The 20,399-nt window shown below is 39.0% G+C and overlaps 1 protein-coding gene across 1 annotated transcript in view; it reads left to right on the plus strand.

Moving 5' to 3' along the window:
- LOC117294567 (adhesion G protein-coupled receptor A3-like) overlaps positions 1 to 20,399 on the plus strand; it is a 39,991-nt gene that overhangs the window by 15,624 nt on the left and 3,968 nt on the right. The window contains exons 4-16 of the mRNA XM_033777027.1: positions 865 to 936; positions 3,380 to 3,451; positions 3,567 to 3,638; positions 4,108 to 4,271; positions 4,629 to 5,009; positions 7,913 to 8,115; positions 8,800 to 8,946; positions 14,580 to 14,674; positions 15,345 to 15,591; positions 18,242 to 18,422; positions 18,564 to 18,668; positions 19,506 to 19,609; positions 20,112 to 20,242. Coding sequence (XP_033632918.1) covers positions 865 to 936; positions 3,380 to 3,451; positions 3,567 to 3,638; positions 4,108 to 4,271; positions 4,629 to 5,009; positions 7,913 to 8,115; positions 8,800 to 8,946; positions 14,580 to 14,674; positions 15,345 to 15,591; positions 18,242 to 18,422; positions 18,564 to 18,668; positions 19,506 to 19,609; positions 20,112 to 20,242 — 1,974 coding nt within the window. The remainder of the gene's footprint in view (positions 1 to 864; positions 937 to 3,379; positions 3,452 to 3,566; positions 3,639 to 4,107; positions 4,272 to 4,628; positions 5,010 to 7,912; positions 8,116 to 8,799; positions 8,947 to 14,579; positions 14,675 to 15,344; positions 15,592 to 18,241; positions 18,423 to 18,563; positions 18,669 to 19,505; positions 19,610 to 20,111; positions 20,243 to 20,399) is intronic.

Raw genomic sequence — 20,399 nt, forward strand, 5'->3', positions numbered from 1 at the left:
TGAAAACCTAAATAAAATCAGAATAGCTAAATTGAATTGAGTTTATTCTGACTAGTGTTTCCCCTAGGTGGTACAAATTTAAATTGGTTTTGAAGGAACATTAACACAGCTTGCAAAATGACAAGAATGCAGCGCTCACTCAGATGTACAATAATTCCATCTACACAACCAAATAGCGAGATCTTCAAGACACAGTGTGTGTAGGTCAAGGAAAGAGCTCATAAATTATGCAAAATGAACAACTTTTGATGATTATTTCCTTCTTTCAGTAAGATGGTGACATTGGCCAACAAAATAGCTAGGTGGTCCATTGGAACTACTGATGTAGGCAGTAGGTTTAATGGGCAGGTGAAAACACCAGTTCTGCAAGCCTTGAGTAGTGAGGAAGTCGTTTTTGCTTTCATGCCCAAAAGGAATTCATTGAACAAATCTTGACGTCTGTGTGAGCTTTTAAAGGCCATGGATAATGATAATAACATTTAGTCTTGTACAGCGCATATTACAGTACAAAAAAGGTGCTCTATGCGCTTGGACAGACGAACATTTTGAAACTGTTAAAAAAAAAGCTATATTGAATCATCTTGCCCAAGGACACAAGTGCCATGACCAGGCTTGAATCCACACTCTTAAAATGCCTGTGAATAGCCTGTACAATCAAATAGTGACTAAAAACTGTAATAAGGGTCTGAGCCAATCCCACCCAAGGTACCAGATGGGGGTTGTTTATACCCCAGGATCCCCTGTTTAGAGGTTACTAATATACCCACATTGGGAGAAGATACCCTGAAGGAGATAGTTTGTACACAACAGTGATCTTGTGGACATTCATAACCCTAAATTTCTTTTTCTCTTTTAACATTGCAGGAACCTAAGTGGGAATCACATTGTGTACATCGAACCGAGAGCTTTTGATGGACTTGACTCTCTCCAGAAATTGTAAGTTGCCAGACATTATTTCATTCTGCACTGGGCCAGCGTTGTTATTGTGTTATAATTCCAAGTCTTATGGATGTTTGTGTTTTGAAGATTTATAACTCATCAAGTCATGAGTGGGATTATAACCCACACCCTGATAACTTGAGTCCGGTGCTTGACTGGACTACAATTCCTGGAATTAACATGCAGGCCATGTGGCATTTTTTGCCCTGGTCTTGGCCTTGGTTCCCCTTCAAAAGTGTCTTAAAGACTATTGGATGCGATTGAGTGCATATCGCAGAGTTATAATGGCAATGACGCTTGGAAGCATCCAATAATAATCCATATAGGACTCCAATTGTAGAATACAAGTCTCAGCAGGAAATACAATTGTTTATGGATGGCAAAATAATGGATCGCCCGCGTGTTCCAATGGTCAAATGACAGGGATCTGTGTGTGTGATTGAATATTAATAGGTGGAGGTATAGATAATACCCTGTGACTACTTAGGTGCAAATTGTTGAAGATTAGGTATCTCTGCTCGGCCATACCACCGATCGCATCTTTCCATTTTCGCTGCAGTTGGTATACATTAGGCAAGCGTGTCCCGCGCCACATTCATGCTGCAACCCAATCCATGGATGCTACACAGTGTACTGGGTGGTCAGCTAGCGGCGAAGAGGTTATTAATTTGTTGCATTCGAGAGAAATTGTTCATAATCAGATGCTGGGGCGACGTCGCTAATCAGGAATTTACGCCATGCGGCAAGAGGGCTTGGTTGTCAAGTGGCGGTTGTTAAAGGGATGGATAGGGTGCTTGCAATCAGGCGATTCTTGCTACTTCGCCAAAAGATAAAATTGTAAAAGAGGCAAAACTATTTTGTCTTTACCAGTATGTTCCAAAGCTGTCCCAAAATTACAAATTAATCAGTGACCTTAAGAAGTTACAAGGTCACTGGACTATACAGTCCATTTATTTCTTTTAGTAAAAAAAAAAATTCATATCTGCAAGTGAATTAATTTACTTTAATTAAAAGTGTAGGCCTACTGTTTGTGAAATTTTGAAATGTCAAAAAAATTGACAGTGAACAATTTAAGTATGGACTGTTGCTTGTCGCTGAATTTTACAGACTTAATATTTCATGATTCATGTATTATCCATGCCTGGAATTTGACTCTCGAAGGGTCAAGTTCAAGGCCTCCTGTCATTCCACATTGTAAAAAGAGCACTTCAGTAAGAAAATTATGTGAAAGTCTTCTGGCAACAGGACGCCAAGGCCAAGATCATGACCATGGAAACGATAGCAATGTCCTCTGTAAAATTTCAAACCTGAGTCTGTTTTTCTGGCATTCTCGTTGAACACCTTCCCTCTTCCTTGGTGTCCATTTGCGAATGCTGCGGACAAAGATGCAGTTGGTAATGGACCAAATGTCCTTTCTCAAATAAATACTGCATTCAGCTGAATCTTTCACATTTGAATCTTTCTTTATAACTTTGCCAGTAAACCGTCACGCGATGGTCGCACGACGGAAATCTTGCGCGCAATCCTAAGACTGAGGCCTAAAAACCGTGTCTTTTTATGATCGCGCGCCAAGATTTCCGACGCCCGACCATCGCGCGACCGGCCTTAACAGTGACAAAACCACACGTGTACCTTCCCTTTAAAACACCTACATGTACTTGCTTGTGAGTGCGTTCACATGTTGTATAGAAACCTGTGCTTCGGTATAAGTGTATTAATTCTTCTGGAGCTCCCTGCGCTACATGTTTACACAGACCTGCTAAATCAACCTCTAAGGATTCCTGCTGTACCAGTATTTCTTTTTCTTTGCCTTCTTCTCTGGGGAAGTAGGGGAGACACGAGACAGTGGTTTAAATAGTGGACTACATCCAGGTGTTATTGTTCACAGTTCTCAGTAGGGAAATTACCTATTGATTTCTTAGTGTTTCTGGGGGTTTTCTGTGGCTAGCTGGTGCCCCTTTTTTTTTCTTTTGCCGAAGTGAAAGAGTGTTGGAATAATATGCTGTTAAAGGAGGTGTTAAAATGACTTTTGAAGCGCATATAAAATGCCAGTATTACGCACTAAATGTATTGATTGTGCTGTATTATTTATCAAGCTCTTGCTGTTCTTGTTAGACCTGTATGCTTCATTTTTAAAAGGGCAAGGGCACCATGGCATTTTCTCATTGGTGAAACTGAGGAAATTGTAATTTTCTACTGGAGCATTTCAAGGGCACCAAGGCAATGACCAGCGGGCATGGAGGCGATCACCTTCGTTGCCTTGAGTCAGGTGTCCGTAAAGTATCGGGCCTGCTTTGTCTTTACCCTGAGGTTGTCATGACAGTGATACAATTTATTTTCCTTTTTGTGCGGAAAGGAAAATAAATTGTACAATTACCTGACTATCATCTGAAACAAAAGCTCCTCATTTTTTTTTTTTTGCTTTCATCTTATTTTTCAGAGACTTGTCAAGGAATCGTCTTGGGAGTGTTAACAACAGTATGTTTGTGGGTCTATCTAGTCTTCGAAGTTTGTAAGTAGCCATTGTACTGTACCTTCAAGAATAATACAAACTTTTTTGATTTGTTTGCTGTGTTCTTGCATCTTTGTAAAATTTTCTACTTGATTTTTCCTTTCTCTGCCTTCAGGAGTCTTTCCTCCAATCAGATCTCAACCATAGCGGCAGCCAGTTTTGATCGACTTCCAGACATTGTCAATCTGTAAGTAAATTGGTCATCCGTAGAATGTTGAGTGGGCGAGTCATTTTGTACTGAGGGCCACAGATTGCTGTCTTGGACAAATCAAGTCAAAGGAAACTCAATGATCAAGATCGTTTCCATGCACTTGTTCAATTTCCATATATTGGAGTTATTATGGATTTATTTCTTTTTACATGTGTAGTCGCCTTCCTGCAGTGGGTTTTAGGCTAGGTGCAGGTCTCAAATCGACAATACTGCATGGCTGGTAGCTCAAATATACAACAATTGAAAGATACGATTACAAATAAGAAGATTACAAATCAGCAGCTTTACACAAATGAGTTTTTAACATCGACTTAAAACATAGCCTGGCGAATATGCTCAGAAAGGCTATTCCAATGGCTGTTTCCAGAATTCTCAAAATTTTCAATGGAGAAATTTGAACAATTCCATTTTTAACCCTCTTTTCAATAAAAACCATTTTGTGCAGGGACTTTGCATCTAATTATCTGGTTTGCGATTGTCAGCTGACGTGGATTGTCCAATGGATGAAGTCTAACAAAGTACGGATAGCGAGCAACACGGTGTGTGCCTACCCAAAGGCCATGAGGGAGGAACAAGTCAAACAACTCAAGAAGAAAGATCTTCATTGCAGTGAGTATTGCACCTTGGTCTAATTCGGGTGTGATAATCTTCCTACTGTAGTCTGATTTACGCTTTATTTAGACCTGGGAAAATCTGACTAAAAAGGCATCCTACGTAATTATCAAAGAAACTAGCTGATGTTTGAAACATTGCAGGGTGGTTTTGTTCTCCTTCTCCTGAAGACGAGCAGAGTATTTTGTTTGAAATTTCGAGACCAAACAGGCCTTTTCAGAGCCATCACTCGCTCAAAAGAGAATTACACATGGTTGTACCCGCAAATTTACTATTACTTATAGTTTATTCTTATCAAAGAAACTGTATAAAAAAACAGATTTAAAGTAAGGAATCTTGATTTACTTGTTACAGACTGGCCGCTGGAACTACCCATGTTCGAACTGGAACCCGCAGACAGCCAAGTCGTCTTCAAGGGGGACACCATCCCTATTGAATGTCGGGCGACGTATCTGAAACAGTCCAACGTGCAGATCATGTGGTTCAAGAACGGCCGCCCCATAGAGACCAACGTGACCGCGGGGATTAACGTGACCACAACCATCCTCCACGAGCAGGCCCGGATACGCAGCACGCTTCTGCTGTATAAGATACAGATGGACGGCACCAGTGTGTGGGAGATCGAATGTCGGGTTGTGACATCCCGGGGCAACATGAGGAAGAGTGTGACGGTTATTATATTAGATAACAACGATAATAAGTACTGCCCCGCTGTGACGACATCAGACAATAAAGGTAAGGCACTAGCTTTGGAATTGTATTATATCAACAAGCTGTCTGAACATGCTAATAGTAAAAGCAGAGTATACTTTCGGTCATTGTCAAAGACCAGTTTCCTCGCTGGGTGTATCCTGCATAAAACAAAAAATCTGTGAAAGCGCACAACTTCGTGTGACAAGGGTGTTTTTTCTTGTATAGTTATCTCGCAACACCAAGTGAGAAGACTGGTCTTTGACAATTACCAAAGGTGTCCCGTGTCTTTAAAGGGTTACAGACACTTTTTGTAGACCAACTTGTTCGATCCACGGCAACGTGTTCCTTTAAATTCAACTTATTCTCACATATCAGTTGTAGGGTGTGTTAGTTGAAAAACTGGAGGAAGGGAACGGTCTACTCTTTCAAAAGACAAGGCAATTACCCTTTAATTACTCATTAAAAAACCTTCCTTGTTAATGATACATGTATCCTTCTAATTATATCTGATATGCTGTCATTGTTGATAAACCATTAAATGTGGAGTGAAGATTAATTGGGTCTAGAATTCCCATGAGGGTTCAGTCATTAATTTAATAGAACCGAGTCATGCATTGATCTATTTCTGGAGTTGTGATCATAACTCCATTCACTTAGAAATATTTGTCGTGTTTTTGAATGTCAGTAATCCACCATTAAAAATTATACTAAACTCTGCAGATTTTTAGATGGAATTGGTTTATGAATGTTTTTGTCCGGCTGTCTTTTACATTATTTTTGGGGGAATGGTCTTTCTTGGAAGCACAGATGTATGAGATGCAATTTTTCACAGCGGGAGGATTTTAACCCACATTGTGTGGAAGTGTCGTGGTCGAGCGGTTCAGAGTTCAAACTCTAGTGTTTCTGATCAGCAGAGTGTTGGTTTCGATTCCCCAGCTGTGACACATGTATCCTTAAGCAAGACACTTAGCCATTGCTTAGTCCTTCGGATGGGACGTAAAGCTGTTGGTCCAATGTGTTGTGTAATGCATGTAAAAGAACCCAGTGCGCTTATCGAAAAGAGAAGGGTTTTGCCCCGGTGTTCTTTGCATTTTCAAATTGTTTAAACTTTTGTACGTAAGGGAGTGACTGTCAATCTATAAACAAGGAGGTTTTTAAAACAAGTCATGACAAATTTATGTATTTAAGGGCAAGAAACTCAAGTGTCAGAGAGCAGTTATATTTCTTGGTTTTTATTTGAAATACAGGTACAAATTTGTTAATTTGTTTTTTTAAAGTTTGTACCTAACCTGCAACGAGACACTGTTATCTATTAACTTTTTGCCTAGGAGGTTTATAAAAAGGTTCATGGACAAATTTTAGTTTTGAGGGCAAGGAACTTGTCAGAGAGCAGTTGTATTTCTCAGTTGTATTTTATTTGAAATACATGGACACGTAAAATGTTTACAGGTGTAAAAACCATCTGTGTCATTGATACAGCGTTGATCATGAAGGATTTCAAACCCAAGTGGCAATTATGTCATTTTTTTATATAAAAGGAGCACCGGTATCTGGGTCAAATTGTCCATGTCTGTTCCACACTGATAAACACTGAGAGATAAGCTCCTAACATCCCCACAACAGCTGTCACAGGGTGGAAAATAATTAATTTATGCTTCAAGGTGTCATTCTAGAGTTCCTTAAAAATCATCAAAATGCTGATGGAAATGCCCATCAAATGCTGTCTGAAATCTTTCAACTTGATAATTCTGTTTCTTGAAGGATGTGCACAATATTTGTCTGATTGAAAACATGAATCTTCGAAGATTTGCACTAAACTTTTGCATGGTTTGAAGGATTGTCGTGGACAGAAACTTGTCTCGAAAGAATTTTTCTTGTAATAGTTCAGTTCTTTTATTCAAGATATTTTATTAATTTTAGTTCAATAGCATTTTGATTTCTTTTGCAGTGACATTTTCACAGTTATTATTTATTATAGTGTAGTAATATAATTTAAAGGAAAAAAAATTGGGAGAAATTTCTTCCATGTACAATCTGACATCTTTAAGAAAGGCCGCCACAGGATTAGAAAACATTCCAAGGAAATTGCTGCCTAGTGGAAGCGTCTATGGTTTCAGCTGTTCTGGTCATTAACTATTAACATCTGAACCTAACAAAGCTTGACAATATACCAGTGGGATTGAAACCATAGCTGCTGGGAAACTCTAGGGACTGCCATGTTATTTGGTCATATTCCTTCCACAGCAATTCATCATTCTTGTTGGCAGTGGAGTAGCACATGACTCCATTATTATTGTTACTGATAAAGTTCAAATGAGGTTTTAAAAAGGGTGTCATTTGGAAACAAAATTATGCAAGTTGGCCCCAAACAAGGCCACGCTAGGTATGGGGCTATGAGGAGGGAAATTTAAAGGTTGTATGTGGGACAGATATCCCCAAACATAGCACATCAATTACAGAGAGCCAAACTTTGTGGCTGATGTTGGGAAGGGAAGTATTGGGAAGTATAAAAAACATAATTGTTTGATTGTAGTCTGAAAGCTTACCGATTTCATACTAGTACAGTTTATTTCCCTGTGAAATATTTCCCTCTGAGATAAAGTCATAAACAAGTAAGTTTGATCTGAAAACCCCAAAACATTACAGCTGATTTTGGTTGTTACACCTAAATTTAAGAACAATGTGTTTTAAGCTGAACATTTTGGTTAACAAAATTTTCTTCTAACTAACACAATGGACTAAGCCTAATGTAGGCCCTATATGGTTGATCACGCAAAACAAGTTGGGATACACCTTGTAAACCAAGCACGGATACTGGATGTTTGACAATTACCTTAAGTATACCCTGCCTTTAATGGGTTAACAGAGAAATTCTCACACAGATCAAGTTGGCCATCCAAACAATCAACACTAATCACTGCATTTTTATTCCCTTGATTATCCAGGCACTTTCAACTGGCCCAGGACAATCTCAGGCATCAAAGAGTCCCTCCTCTGTCCCCATGGTGCGGGTACCAGCCACATCGGTTCCTCTACACGGGCAATGTCCATGAGGAAATGTACCCTACGGGGCACCTGGGATGACCCGGATACCAGTGAGTGTGAGTACGCCAACGAGCTAACACGTCGGTTGGAGTCGGCGTCATTGGTGAGTGTTAGGTTCGGGAGAGACGGCTTTCTTTGTTATCTGTGAGTCATCGCCAAGAGAAAAAAAAACGGGTCTAGAGTTTCGTTTGGCACCGTCGCAATGTGTGACACCTCATGTTTATTTCATACTACGTTCTTGAAGCTTGTGTTATTGTGCCCTTCCCCTTGCACTTTTAGACCCCCTTCTATATACAGTCGACTATCGTTAAAACAAGGACGCTGTGACCGGCCTAATTACCTCTTTATGACAGGAACGTTGTTGTAAGAGGACAGCAAAACAAAGAAACACAAAGCAGAAATGAGATTTGGGAATTCAAAATGTATATAAGCAAAACCTCTTTATTACAGTGCTCTCTATTAGGAGAGCCAACTGCTTATAAATTTATATTTTTAATTTTGTTTCCCACTAGAGTTTTGATTAAGTTTTGGTGCATGGAAATAATCGCCATTCCTTGTCAAATTTGGTTGGTGATTTTGATTTTCACAAATCAATTGTGATTCAGTAACTAAACAACAATAGTAGTCTAGTAATTGTTAAATCAGCAATTAACCTGGCCAGATTCGAACACACAGCTTTGTGATTGCAAGTCCTGCAGTCTAACAACTTGACCATCCTATAAAATGAACTTAAGAGTTAGTTACTATAAACTCAAGTCAAACATTTATTTCTGTTTAATCTTTGTAGATGAGTTACAGTAATGCCACTGCAGCGCTGCCAATAGCCATTGAGCTGGACAGCACCATCTCTAACCCTCAAGTAGTCCAAGACAAAATGGACATTGCATTCATCGCTCGGACATTGCAGAAGTTTGGCACTCTCCAAAGCAAAGAGGTGAGTTCCAGATGATGTTTTACAGCTGTAGCATAATTTATTTACTTTGATTGAACAATCTTTCAATCCTAGGCGCTGATGTTTTTTTTTAGTAGGCCGCTTTTTTTTTAATGGACTCTCCTAGATAGGCTATAGAGGGCGCTCTGGGTTATTTATTGTGCTTGTGTGTAATCTAAACATAGTGATTCTATTTATGTGCATATATGTATTCAGTTTAAATGGTGTGTGTGTGTGTATATTGTGTATCTACTTTAAACCATACATGTACATGTACAGGTATGTTCAGGAAGTTGCAAAATTAGCATATTTTGTTATTCTTGACAACATTGGAAAGATTGAAAATACAAACTTTGTTAGATTTGCCCATAATTTACATGGTGTAAAGATAATCATGTTGAAAAACTTCCCTTCAAGTATTTTTGCTTGTTAAATGCTTTAATTTGTTAGGTTGCTTTTCTATAAATAAAACTTGATTCCTGATAGGGTTTAGATGCACTCGCTGATGCTTTTCATTCACCCTCCCTTGGAATGTCAAAGCTTTTAGGTTTTCCCTCCTGAGGTATGGAACTGGGAACATGTATCCTTGGCACTTTCAGAATTACAAACAATATCTAAATGAATAGCTTTCTCCAGCTTTCTCTAGAAGACGATCACAGCATACTGATCAGAAACGCTGAGTTGAAACCAACAATTCTTTTCAAAACCACCCCAACTCAATTAGAGATTATCAATACATGGTGTTACCGCAAGCCTTTACTATACTATAGTATCTATATGTAGATGGTGAATAGGTATTTGGAGAAAATGTTGATTGGAACATGTTCCCATTATCATTCTACTTTCCAGTGTAAAATTCTGAAACATCCAGTTTTGAACAGAACTTTTAGCAACTCATAAATTACTAGCAAGTCCTATATCCTGGGCTGTAATATTTCAGCCATCACTTATCAATTGGTATTGAACTGAGGACATGTATGTGGCACTTTCAAAATTAAATTTTTTTGATAAATGGTGAACAGATTTTTTGAAGCAAATGTTCATTGGAGCATGTTCCCATTTCATTCCAGTGTAGAATTCTGAAACCTTCATTCAGCGTAACAGAACGTTTTGCGATTCATAAATTACAAGGAAGCCTATCCTCAGCTGTAATATTTCAGCCACCACTCCTCAATCAACCCGCAAAAATAAAAAAGCGTCAAGCCATCTGCTCAGCCACACTCCTGATAGAAACATTGCCCTAGCTCCACACTCCAGTAACTCACCCTTAGGGATTGTCAATGCTCAGGAGTGATGGGCCATGCTTAAAGGCACTGGATACTTTTGGTAAATTACTCAACATAATTATTAGCATAAAAACAAGCAATGGAGAGCTGTTGATAGCATAAAACATTGTGAGAAACAACTCCCTCTGAAGTAACATAGTTTTTGAGAAAGAGTAATTTGAGAAAAAGTAATTAGGTAATTTCTCACTCAAATAATAAAAGACTTCAGCTGAAGCCTTTTAGTATGCATATGAAAGCACACAAAGAAATGCAACAAGGGTGTATTTTCTTTCATTATTCTCTTGCAACTTTGATGACTAATTGAGCCAAAATGTTAACATATTTTTTATTTGATGCATATATGCCGGGATACACCAAGTGAGAATACTGGTCTCGGACAATTACCAAATGTGTCCAGTGCCTTTAAGTAGGCTGCTTTCTTCAGTGTGTGGAAAAAAGCCTTGGCCAGCCCCCTTTTTCGGAGCTTGTAGGGGGTTCGCTCATGTTGCCCTTTTGGGGTCACCCCTGGGTCTTTGGGGAGCTTATTAAAGGATTTACGTCCAGCGGTGGATTGCCGCTCCCAGGATGTTTGTGTTTTGCATCAGTCACTTTAAACTTGATGTCTGGGAGCGGTGTGCTGGAGTTGCTTAGCTTGAAATAAAAAAAATGCTTAACATTTTTCTGCTTAGCAGAAATAAGCAGGATATCAGCCACAAATTTAAACACACGACAAGGTGCTTATAGCTGGTAAACATAATTTTGTTGTGCTAAGCTATCTTAAAGACACAGGATACTATTGGTAATTGTCAAAGACCAGTCTTCACACTTGGTGTATCTCAACATATGCATACAATTACAAACCTGTGAAAATTTGACCTCAATTGGTCGTCGAAGTTGCGAGATAATAATGAAAGAAAAAAACACCATTGTTACACAAAGTTGTGTGCTTTTAAATGGTTGGTTTCTAGACCTCAATTTCTAAACCTGAGGTCTCAAAATCAAATTCGTGGAAAGTAACTTCTTTCTCGAAAACTATGTCACTTCAGAGGGAGCCGTTTCGCACAATGTTTTATACTATCAACCTCTCCCCATTACTCGTCACCAAGTAAGGTTTTATGCTAATAATTATTTTGAGTAATTACCAATAGTGTCCACTGCCTTTAAGCAGCTCTATGAAATTAGACCCTGGTCTTCAAGTACACACACAGAATCCGTTTGACTGAAAGTAAGAATGTCCGTTGTACAATTTAGACCAATGCTCATAGGATTGGTATTCCCAGCATCTGTTCCTACTGAATCAGAAATAACGGTTCCTGCGCATTGTCAGCTTGCATTGATTATATCCAAGTTATTTCTGAAGGTCATGAGTTTGTTGTTTTGTCTCACTGGTCGTTTGGCCTCGTTGCATTTTTGAAGAGCTTAGTCATGACCTGTCTTGGGTCAGTCTGTAGTGGCAGGTCAACACTAATGGGTATATCAAAGTGACATGGAAGGGGAAAATGGGATAGTTATAAGGAAATGAAGTATGTCGTCATCAGTGTTGTAGCCATGGTTGGTGGTGCTGGCCGGGTTTGCGCAGAAATAAAACATTTCTGCCAGCACTCTGAGCAAAGTGAACTGTGCTGCCCAGCACAGATTTCCCACAGATTGCACATTGATAACTTTGTTAAACCGCTCGCCCTTGGCGGACTGAATGGCATTTAGAGCCCACCCCTAAATTTGGTCTGAATTATTCTGAAAATCAAATTCTATAAATAAATCACCTTAATGATAATGTACCAATTCTCCCATAATCCGGATTTCACAAACAATTTCACTGTGATCCGTGTGTCGCAGAAATTTTCCTTGCAACTTAATTAAAAAAATATATATATAGTGTAGGGACCTGACTCGGTTGTCATTGATGCAGACCCAATCCTAAATGTGCAATTTCCTATCACCAATACAAGCAATTGACATCCGAAGTGAAGTAGTTGGTCTATAGTCGGCAGTGGTGGTATCCTGAGGGGTATATACTATTATTGTATGAAGAAACCTATGTGATTATGAGCGGCAGTAGGGCTCTGTTATTGACCAACCCCCATGGGAAGGAAACAGTGAGAGAGGGAGAGGGAGAGTGTGCTCTGCTTGGCTCTGCTTAGCTGTGGACCATTCCAGGACATTGACCTTCACCATTTACCTGTACACTCGGGGATGACATGTGGTAGTCCAAGGCCTTGTGTATCAATCAGGGACGGGCTCAATTGCTTTATTGACTAGAGCTACATTGGCATTGAAAGCCGTGTGGGGCAGCCATGGTTGTGTAGCATGAAATTTTGTATAGTGTTTTGTATAGCAGTGCTGTATTATTTGTCTGTGCAGTGTCTTCCTTAGATTATGAACTGAGCGTGGTGGTACAAATTCAAATTGATAATTCAGGATTGTAAAGAGAAATGTACACACTTTGCAAACAGAAAGGACGCAGCGCTAACACAAATGCACAATGATTTCATCTGCAATTTATAATTGTGATTGCTTTGATAAAGGCCAAAAAAAAAACCCACTAATAATAAAAATAAAAAAAATTAAAAAATTGTTTCCACAAATAATAAAAGTCATACTAATTCAGTTTGTGGTTCTTACAAAGATAACATATCCACAGTAGCTTGATCAAGGGGCTGTATCACATTATGATTAAAAGAGGGTATTTTTTTAATATTTAAAAATATGGTATTTTGTAAATAAAAATGACAAATATATCTTATGTTTTATTTTGGCAATTTCTTTGACTGTTAAATAACATCAAAAAGGGTTTATATTTAGCGATGTAAGAAAATAAGATATTTTTTTCAAGGTTTTGAATAGGAGCATTGGCACAACATTCCAGTACACACTGCCTCATAGTCTTGGTGCAAGACGCTTCTCGTTTCCCTTTCATTCACAGCGCGGCCAACTCACCAACAGCATTGACTCACCTAAAGTCAGGTGAGTCAGTGCGTGCGCTGTTGGTGAGTTGGCCACGCTGTGTGAGAAAGGAAAACGAGAAGCGTCTTGCATCGAGACTAACTGCCTCAATGAGCAAGGAACAGATTCTTGCTCTATGATCAATCTGAATCCAACCATTAATAAATCCAGGATTTCTGTCGTTGATGACCTGTCATCCACTCAAGCCATAATGACCCCCATCTGCACTTCCCTTCATCCTCAGCTTCCCCCATCCACCATCATCAACAATGACCTGATACAGGGTCATGTTACCATACAGGGTGACTTGCACTGTACCCAATAGTCACTAACACACCCGATGGTTTTGTTGGGCTCCAGCATACTGACTGTCATAGTCAGAGCAATGATGCAAGAGGTTGGGCCCAATTACCAGCTCTATCATCAGTGCCCATATGTTTGGGGTTTGTTTTTATGGTTAATATGGCGGTTGAAGTATCCCATAAGAGTCTTTTACAGATGTTTTCATGGTAAATGTTCCACCACCCTCCTCTCACTTGGTTCCTTCCAGCAAGGTGTTGGAGCGTGACACCCGGCTTTCTGCAAGTTCTCACCCTTTACAGCCTTGTGGTACATCTTCATGTTGCTAGGGTAGGGTAGTCCAACAGCTTCTTCCCACATGCTGCATCTCTTTGGGGATTCTTTTCTTGTCTGTTTCCCTCCATCTTACAATCCAGACTGTTTCAAGAAATATGATGCCTTTAGCTTTCCTGGGTCTTGTTTTTCTTTTACTGCCTTGTCCTGTTTAACCTTGACCATGACTTGCTTACACTACAGAGAATTTGCATAAGTAAATAACTTATCAGAAGTGATAATTGCACCGAATTAAAGACTATTTATTATCTATACTTGTAAATCTTTAATCTTGATCCTCATGTAATTATTACATCCAAAACTTAAATATTACTCAAATTTATGTTTCACTTTTCAAATGTGCAAATTTAAGATGGTTCCATTTTCAAATTGTGATGTATAATTGTCTAGGATTAGAAATTACAATGTACAAGAAATGATATTATTGAAACACATCACTATCCTCTGCGGATTGAGTGCATCTTGAGGGATAACAAATCTCCAGAAATAGATAGAAAGAACAAGAAATGTCACAGCACTATGTATTGACCCTCTGGGCCAAACTTACCCAGAATTGAATTTAATTTCTCTCATTTTCCTCGTCTCTGTCCCCGATAACACACACTCAAGAAAATCTCCAGAATGTTGTTTATAAACCCAAATGTCGAGGTGATGAATAGATTTCAGGACTGATCTACACTCTCCAAACAGCTGTGCATGTGCACACGCTTCAGAGTAAATCATATCACACAAACAACAACATGACCTCCATCTGTTTTTGCATGTGTTTGATTTTTTGTCTTTCTTTCCGCGCAGTTGGGGAGAGTGATGATCGACATTGCGAGCAATCTGATGGAAGTGCACCCAGAGGTCTTGAGGCAGAGTGAATCTTATGAGCGATCATGCAGCAAGTAAGTGAACAGACTCATTAACATATTACTGCATATATGGGTCAAATATGGGGTATGGACCCAAGGGGGTTATAGGTCAAGCAGGGTCAAAGGTCAACAAACTTTGGAGTCTTGTTAGAGCATCAATAATACTGCTGACAAAACACATCCACCATATGCTTAAAGGCATGACAGCAGTTTTATCATTTAAGTAAATATATTGGCCTACCCTGGTAAAAAAGAGATGGCCTATTAGCCTATACTTACTCTGCAAAACAAACAGATCAATTTCTCTTAGTGGTGTTCAAATCAAATTAAAACAGTTAAGTACATTCTTTTCTTATTTTGATTTTGGTTGTGTACAAAGAATTCTGGTCCAGTAAAACTTCTTTATTTTCACAAAAATTAAAACCCTGGGTACTACGGAGAGTGGTTTGCATGACCACCATGTGAAAATCCCTTTTGAGTAGTGTTGGATCTGAAATGAACCGATTGTTAACAACTGGTACTTTTTAGAACCAACATTACTTAAAAGAGATCATTTTCAGAGCCAACACAACTCAAAAGAGATTTTCACAATGTGTCCTACTGTAAACTCACTTAGCTACACCTACACAATTCAAAGTATCAAATCCTACCCTGGATACTAAACACTAAAATATATATATTTTAAATTTTCCATCTTCCAAAGGATTGTACAAACCCTGGAGAAGCTTGCGGAAGAGGTCCTACGTACCCGGGGCCAGGTGTTCAACCACAAGGCAACCAACATAGCCATGGATGTCTTCAATTTTGACACTGAGACGTTCACCGGCATGGCCTGCGCCTCGCTGGCGGGCAGCACGGACCAGGCACAGGGGGAGGTCGAGATACAAGATTTCAAGTGCTTCATGGGCAATACTAACTCAACAACAGCCAAGCTCAAGCAAGAGAAATCGGTAAGGGGTCATTTTGCCAGGGGGCTTTGATCTGAATAAGTTGTTTGATGGACCTCGCGGTAAACCTATAATTTTAATTTTTTATTTTTATGAAAATCCTGAAGGTACTTTTTGTGGTAAAATACCAATGTGACATTGTATCAATTTCATATTGGAAACCCTTTTTGGGGGGTCGCTGCCATTTTGTAAAGAAAATTTAAAAATGAATGTTAAATTTTGAGATTCATTTAAAAAGGCGATGGAGCGTTGGACAAGATTGCCAGTCTGATGAGGCTCCTATCTTAGGAGCAAAAAGTAACTAAAATAACAAGGTGCTATTTACTTTTAAGTTCATAATGATAATAAAAATGATTATTTTTACTAAATAAGGCGTTGCCTCATCATAACTGGGTAACTAGGACAATGACAGTACATGAAATTTAACTTGCAAGATAACATTACAAGTACATGTACATACACATAGTATGCTTGACGCGCTGGTTGAGACGTGAGGGGATTGCAGTCTGTTTTCCACTCATCGTGAATGGGGAAGCAAATTATCTCAGGGGAGATAAGCTGGCCTCTTTTTTTTATCTACAATCATGTACAAGCATGCAGCCGGGAATACCACCCAAGATTGCCTGTGGTCAAAATCATTCTCATTAGTGTCCCCTCGTTATGTTTCATTTTTATAAATAGCTTTGTTTTTCACCGAGATCGTCAGCCTCATCGTCTGCTACACCCAGTGGGTGGAATTTGGGAATTGGTTGTCAATGTGTCAAAAGATTCATGTAGAAAGGAGAAAATAGAATTAGCTGTTGCAATCTGCTTACCAACCAACAGAACCTATGGTAACGTAGTTAACTGGCTGCGATTGGACCCTCAGAGTCTTTCTCAAATACTAAAAGATAGAAATGAGGATGGGTAGGGGGGATCTGGGGACTGACATGATGTGCAAAATTGTTTAACATCCCGATGTGATTCTCCCGCGAGCGCATCTTGTTTTTCACTTGCACATTATCCCAGCTGTTCTGCCTGGGTACACGTCCAAATCATCTGCCATTACTGCCATAATCAATAAGCGGCTGATGCCCATTAGTCCAACGACCATGTGTGTGACCTTATGAGAGATTAGGCATGCTTCTTTGGTATGTTGGTTAGTAGTGCTAGTTGAGGCTCGTTGTCATCAGAAGTGCAGATGCTGTACTCTAGTTCTAAGGCATGAGAAATGTCGGGCTCTAAACTGAAAAAAAATCAAAATAAAAAATCAATGGTCTGACGTTTCGACCCCAGCAGAGTCTTTTTGGTATTCGAGAAAAACCCTGCCTGGGCTACCAGAGCATTTGGTTTGAAATATTTCTAAGACCCATTTATTTACATAATGCAATGGGAAAAGGAAAACCATTTAATCTTGAGGCATATTTGTGTGGATCTTAATATTCTACTGTTAAACTGTGTTCATTTCATAACGAACGCTCTTCATGTGCTTTTATAGCCTAAATCGCCCAATCCAAGGTAAGGTATATGTATACCATCCCTTTACGAGCAGATGCTTTCATCAGCTATGTCCTAAATAAGATTTATATTAATTTTTGAAGTAAAGATTCAGTGCAACATATCTTTAATGTCAGCATTGTTCTGGTCTAAAAAAAAATACACGATGCGTCACAAATTGAACAATGCTCTTTGCCCCAGCCGGTCTTTGCTCATTCAGGTCTTGGTTGTCCCAGAGTCTCAAATTTGTGGAAGACTGTAATAGAATTAAGCGTCTGCAAAAAGATCAGCAATCCCATATTGAGCCAATGAGTCATAGGGATGATACTGGATTACCACGCAATAAGGCCGCTAGTGGTAAGGCCGGGAATGCCCCTATGCTTCAAGGCAATCAGTGCTGAATTTGTCATCAATTTTGAATTAAGCTCATTTAGCGGCAAGAATGTATTAATTTTGAAGAAATTTAATCCAATTTTGTTTTAGAGGTTGGATGGAGTAATGTGAAGTCCTCATACTGCAGAAGCTCTTCAAGGAGCATTTTTTGTCCAATGTGCATTAATCCAGGGCTGATATGCAAAAATTTCCAAAGTCATAAATACACTGTCTTAAATTTAATTATTTTTTAGAGTGGACCTCAAATTGAATGGTGATTGTAATTAATTTAGTGTCAAGTTGTTGGTTTTACCCTAGAAATGGATACTTTGTGCTTTTTTTAAGTTCTGCAAAAGAAAACCATAAAAAGTTCCATATTTTTGTAAAATATTTCACTTCTCTGGCTTGCAGCCTTTGCAAATTGACACCAACCCTCAGACATCTGAGAAATGACTCATGCATGATTATTTCTCAGGTTCAAATATTTTGGGTTGAAAACAAAAATGATCCAAACCATTTTACTTTGAAGGGAATCTTTTCTCAAAACAGCTCATACTATTAATAACTGCAGTGCTCCTCATCAAGTAAGTTTGTATGGTGATTTTGTTTTGAGAGCTTACCAATCTATGGAAGCCTCGGTGACTAGGTGACTAGTTGCGAATTTGCGACTGTTTAAAGCGCTATTAAGGGAGTAGTAAATTTCACTAGTTGCCCCGGCCTACTATGACCTTACTTTTACAAATTATTCAGAGAATATTTGTTGTTTTTGATTTGATAATGAAAATGATTTGTTTACAATCCCCAGATCCAAGCTTCTATTCAGCTCCCTGGAGCAGTGGTGACGAAGATGATGTTACCATATTTCAAACTTCAGTTCTTCGTCTACAAGAACAGCCGACTGTTTCCTAGCCTCATCAACTCCTCTATGACTGCAGAGGACCGTGGAAGGAGACAGGTTACCAGCCAGGTCATCTCAAGCAAGATTGGTCAGTCAATTTTCACAGTTTTTCAGAGAAATAAACTTCCTGCGAATGCAATACAAATTTTGATGTCACATCTTTGTGGGCCTAGGTACTTCATTTTAGAATCATTTATTTCATCATGTGTTATGTTTGTTTATTTGACAGCTGGATTTAGCGTAAGGAACCTGAGCAGCCCTATTGTTCTGAACTTCAGGACAACAAGCCAAGGTCATGACCCTGTCCCAGGGTTCTGGAACTTCAATGCAATGTGTACGTAAGAACTACCAGTAGCAGATTAGTTCATTAACCCTTATCACAGCAATGCAATTCAATTCAATTTAATTAGAGACAATGGACACTATTGGTAAATGTCAAAGACCAGTTTTCTGACTTGGTGTGTCTCAACATATGCATAAAATAACAAACCTGTGAAAATTTGAGCCTGATTGGTCGTCGGAGTTTCGAAATAACTTTGACAGGAAAAAACACCCTTGTCACACGAAGTTGTGTGCTTTCAGATGCTTGATTTTGAGACCTCAAATTCTAAGTCCGAGGTCTCAAAAACTACGTCATTTCAGAGGGAGCTGTTTCTCACAATGTTTTATTTTATTGATCTCTCCCCATTACTCATTACCAAGTGAGGTTTTTGCTGATTATTATTTTGAGGAGTTACCAATAGTGTCCACTGCCTTTAAACAAACTGTATTTACTTTTAACATGCAATTTCTTTAGTTGGCCAGCTCCATATAAAAACAATAACAGTTAACGCTAGAAATGGACAATATACAATTATTTAAAATATAGGCTCACCTGTAACACTAGCACAGCGTACATTGTTTTGTAAAAACTGCTTCTCAACTTGCCCTGTGGGCTACAAACATTGGTGACTTTATTTGACTGCACTTCCCCCCCCCCCCCTGTCCTTACCATAGGCAACATTATTTCACCAAGATACTCACAAAAACACTCGAGTCTTAAAAGAACACACAACAACACCAATTTGTTATAAACCTGTTGTTTTGTCCATGTTCCCCTCTATAGTCGTGTTTTATGTCTCGCTCACAATTGATTTATGAATAAAATACATTGTTTCATGACTTCTTATAGATTCCAAGGGCGCGTGGAAAAGTGATGGCTGTAATATCGTACGACAGACGACTAATGCGACTGTTGTCCACTGTAACCATCTGACTAACTTTGCACTCCTTAAGGTAAGAGCAAGTCTTTTTTAAACATAATGAAGACAACAACGAAGGTCTCAAATGTCAGAATGGCAGAAATGTTCTTATGTGATCAGATAATTTTTTCAGCGCATGCTCATGGATAATTCTGTTGGACAGCTGGAGCGTTTTCAAAAGACTAATGCGCATATTCCCATTTGTAGGACTGCTCTCGTAATTTGGCACAAAGATCGGGACATTCTGGCAAACCAATTGATTACTGGTGGTGCCCATGGAACGTTCACCTAGAATGTGCCCGACGTAACACTCTCTGTTTGACCATCCTTTCTCCATGGTTTGACATTGTCCAGACGCTCTGTTAGAGAATGTAGATTTTCCTCCAGTTTGCTTATAAATCTCTCCTGAGGTAAACAAAGTTGACAAATAACACTTCTTGTTAGAACAGTTCTACACAGTAGAGTAGAAACTATCAAATGGTGTAACCACAAACCGAATAATCATTATTTCTTTTACCCAATTTTTTGCTGTGTAGGATGTGTCTGTGACAGAGGGCCAGTTGACCTACCATAACATTGATTTATTGCATCCTGCCATCTACGTAGGGAGCCTTATCTTTGTGGTGTTCATCTTCATGACCATGGTCAGCTACATCTGCTTCAATAGGTAAGACCTGGCAGCCATGTTGGCTGATGCATTGTGGTACCAGCTGAAAAGGGTACTATATGGTGCACCCTCACTCACATTGTAATAATTATTATTATTATTATTATTATTATTATTATTGATACCTCACAATGCAATGCCAAACATCCCATCTACT

The sequence above is a fragment of the Asterias rubens genome, chromosome 9, assembly GCF_902459465.1.
Source record: "Asterias rubens chromosome 9, eAstRub1.3, whole genome shotgun sequence".
NCBI classification, from domain to species: domain Eukaryota; kingdom Metazoa; phylum Echinodermata; class Asteroidea; order Forcipulatida; family Asteriidae; genus Asterias; species Asterias rubens.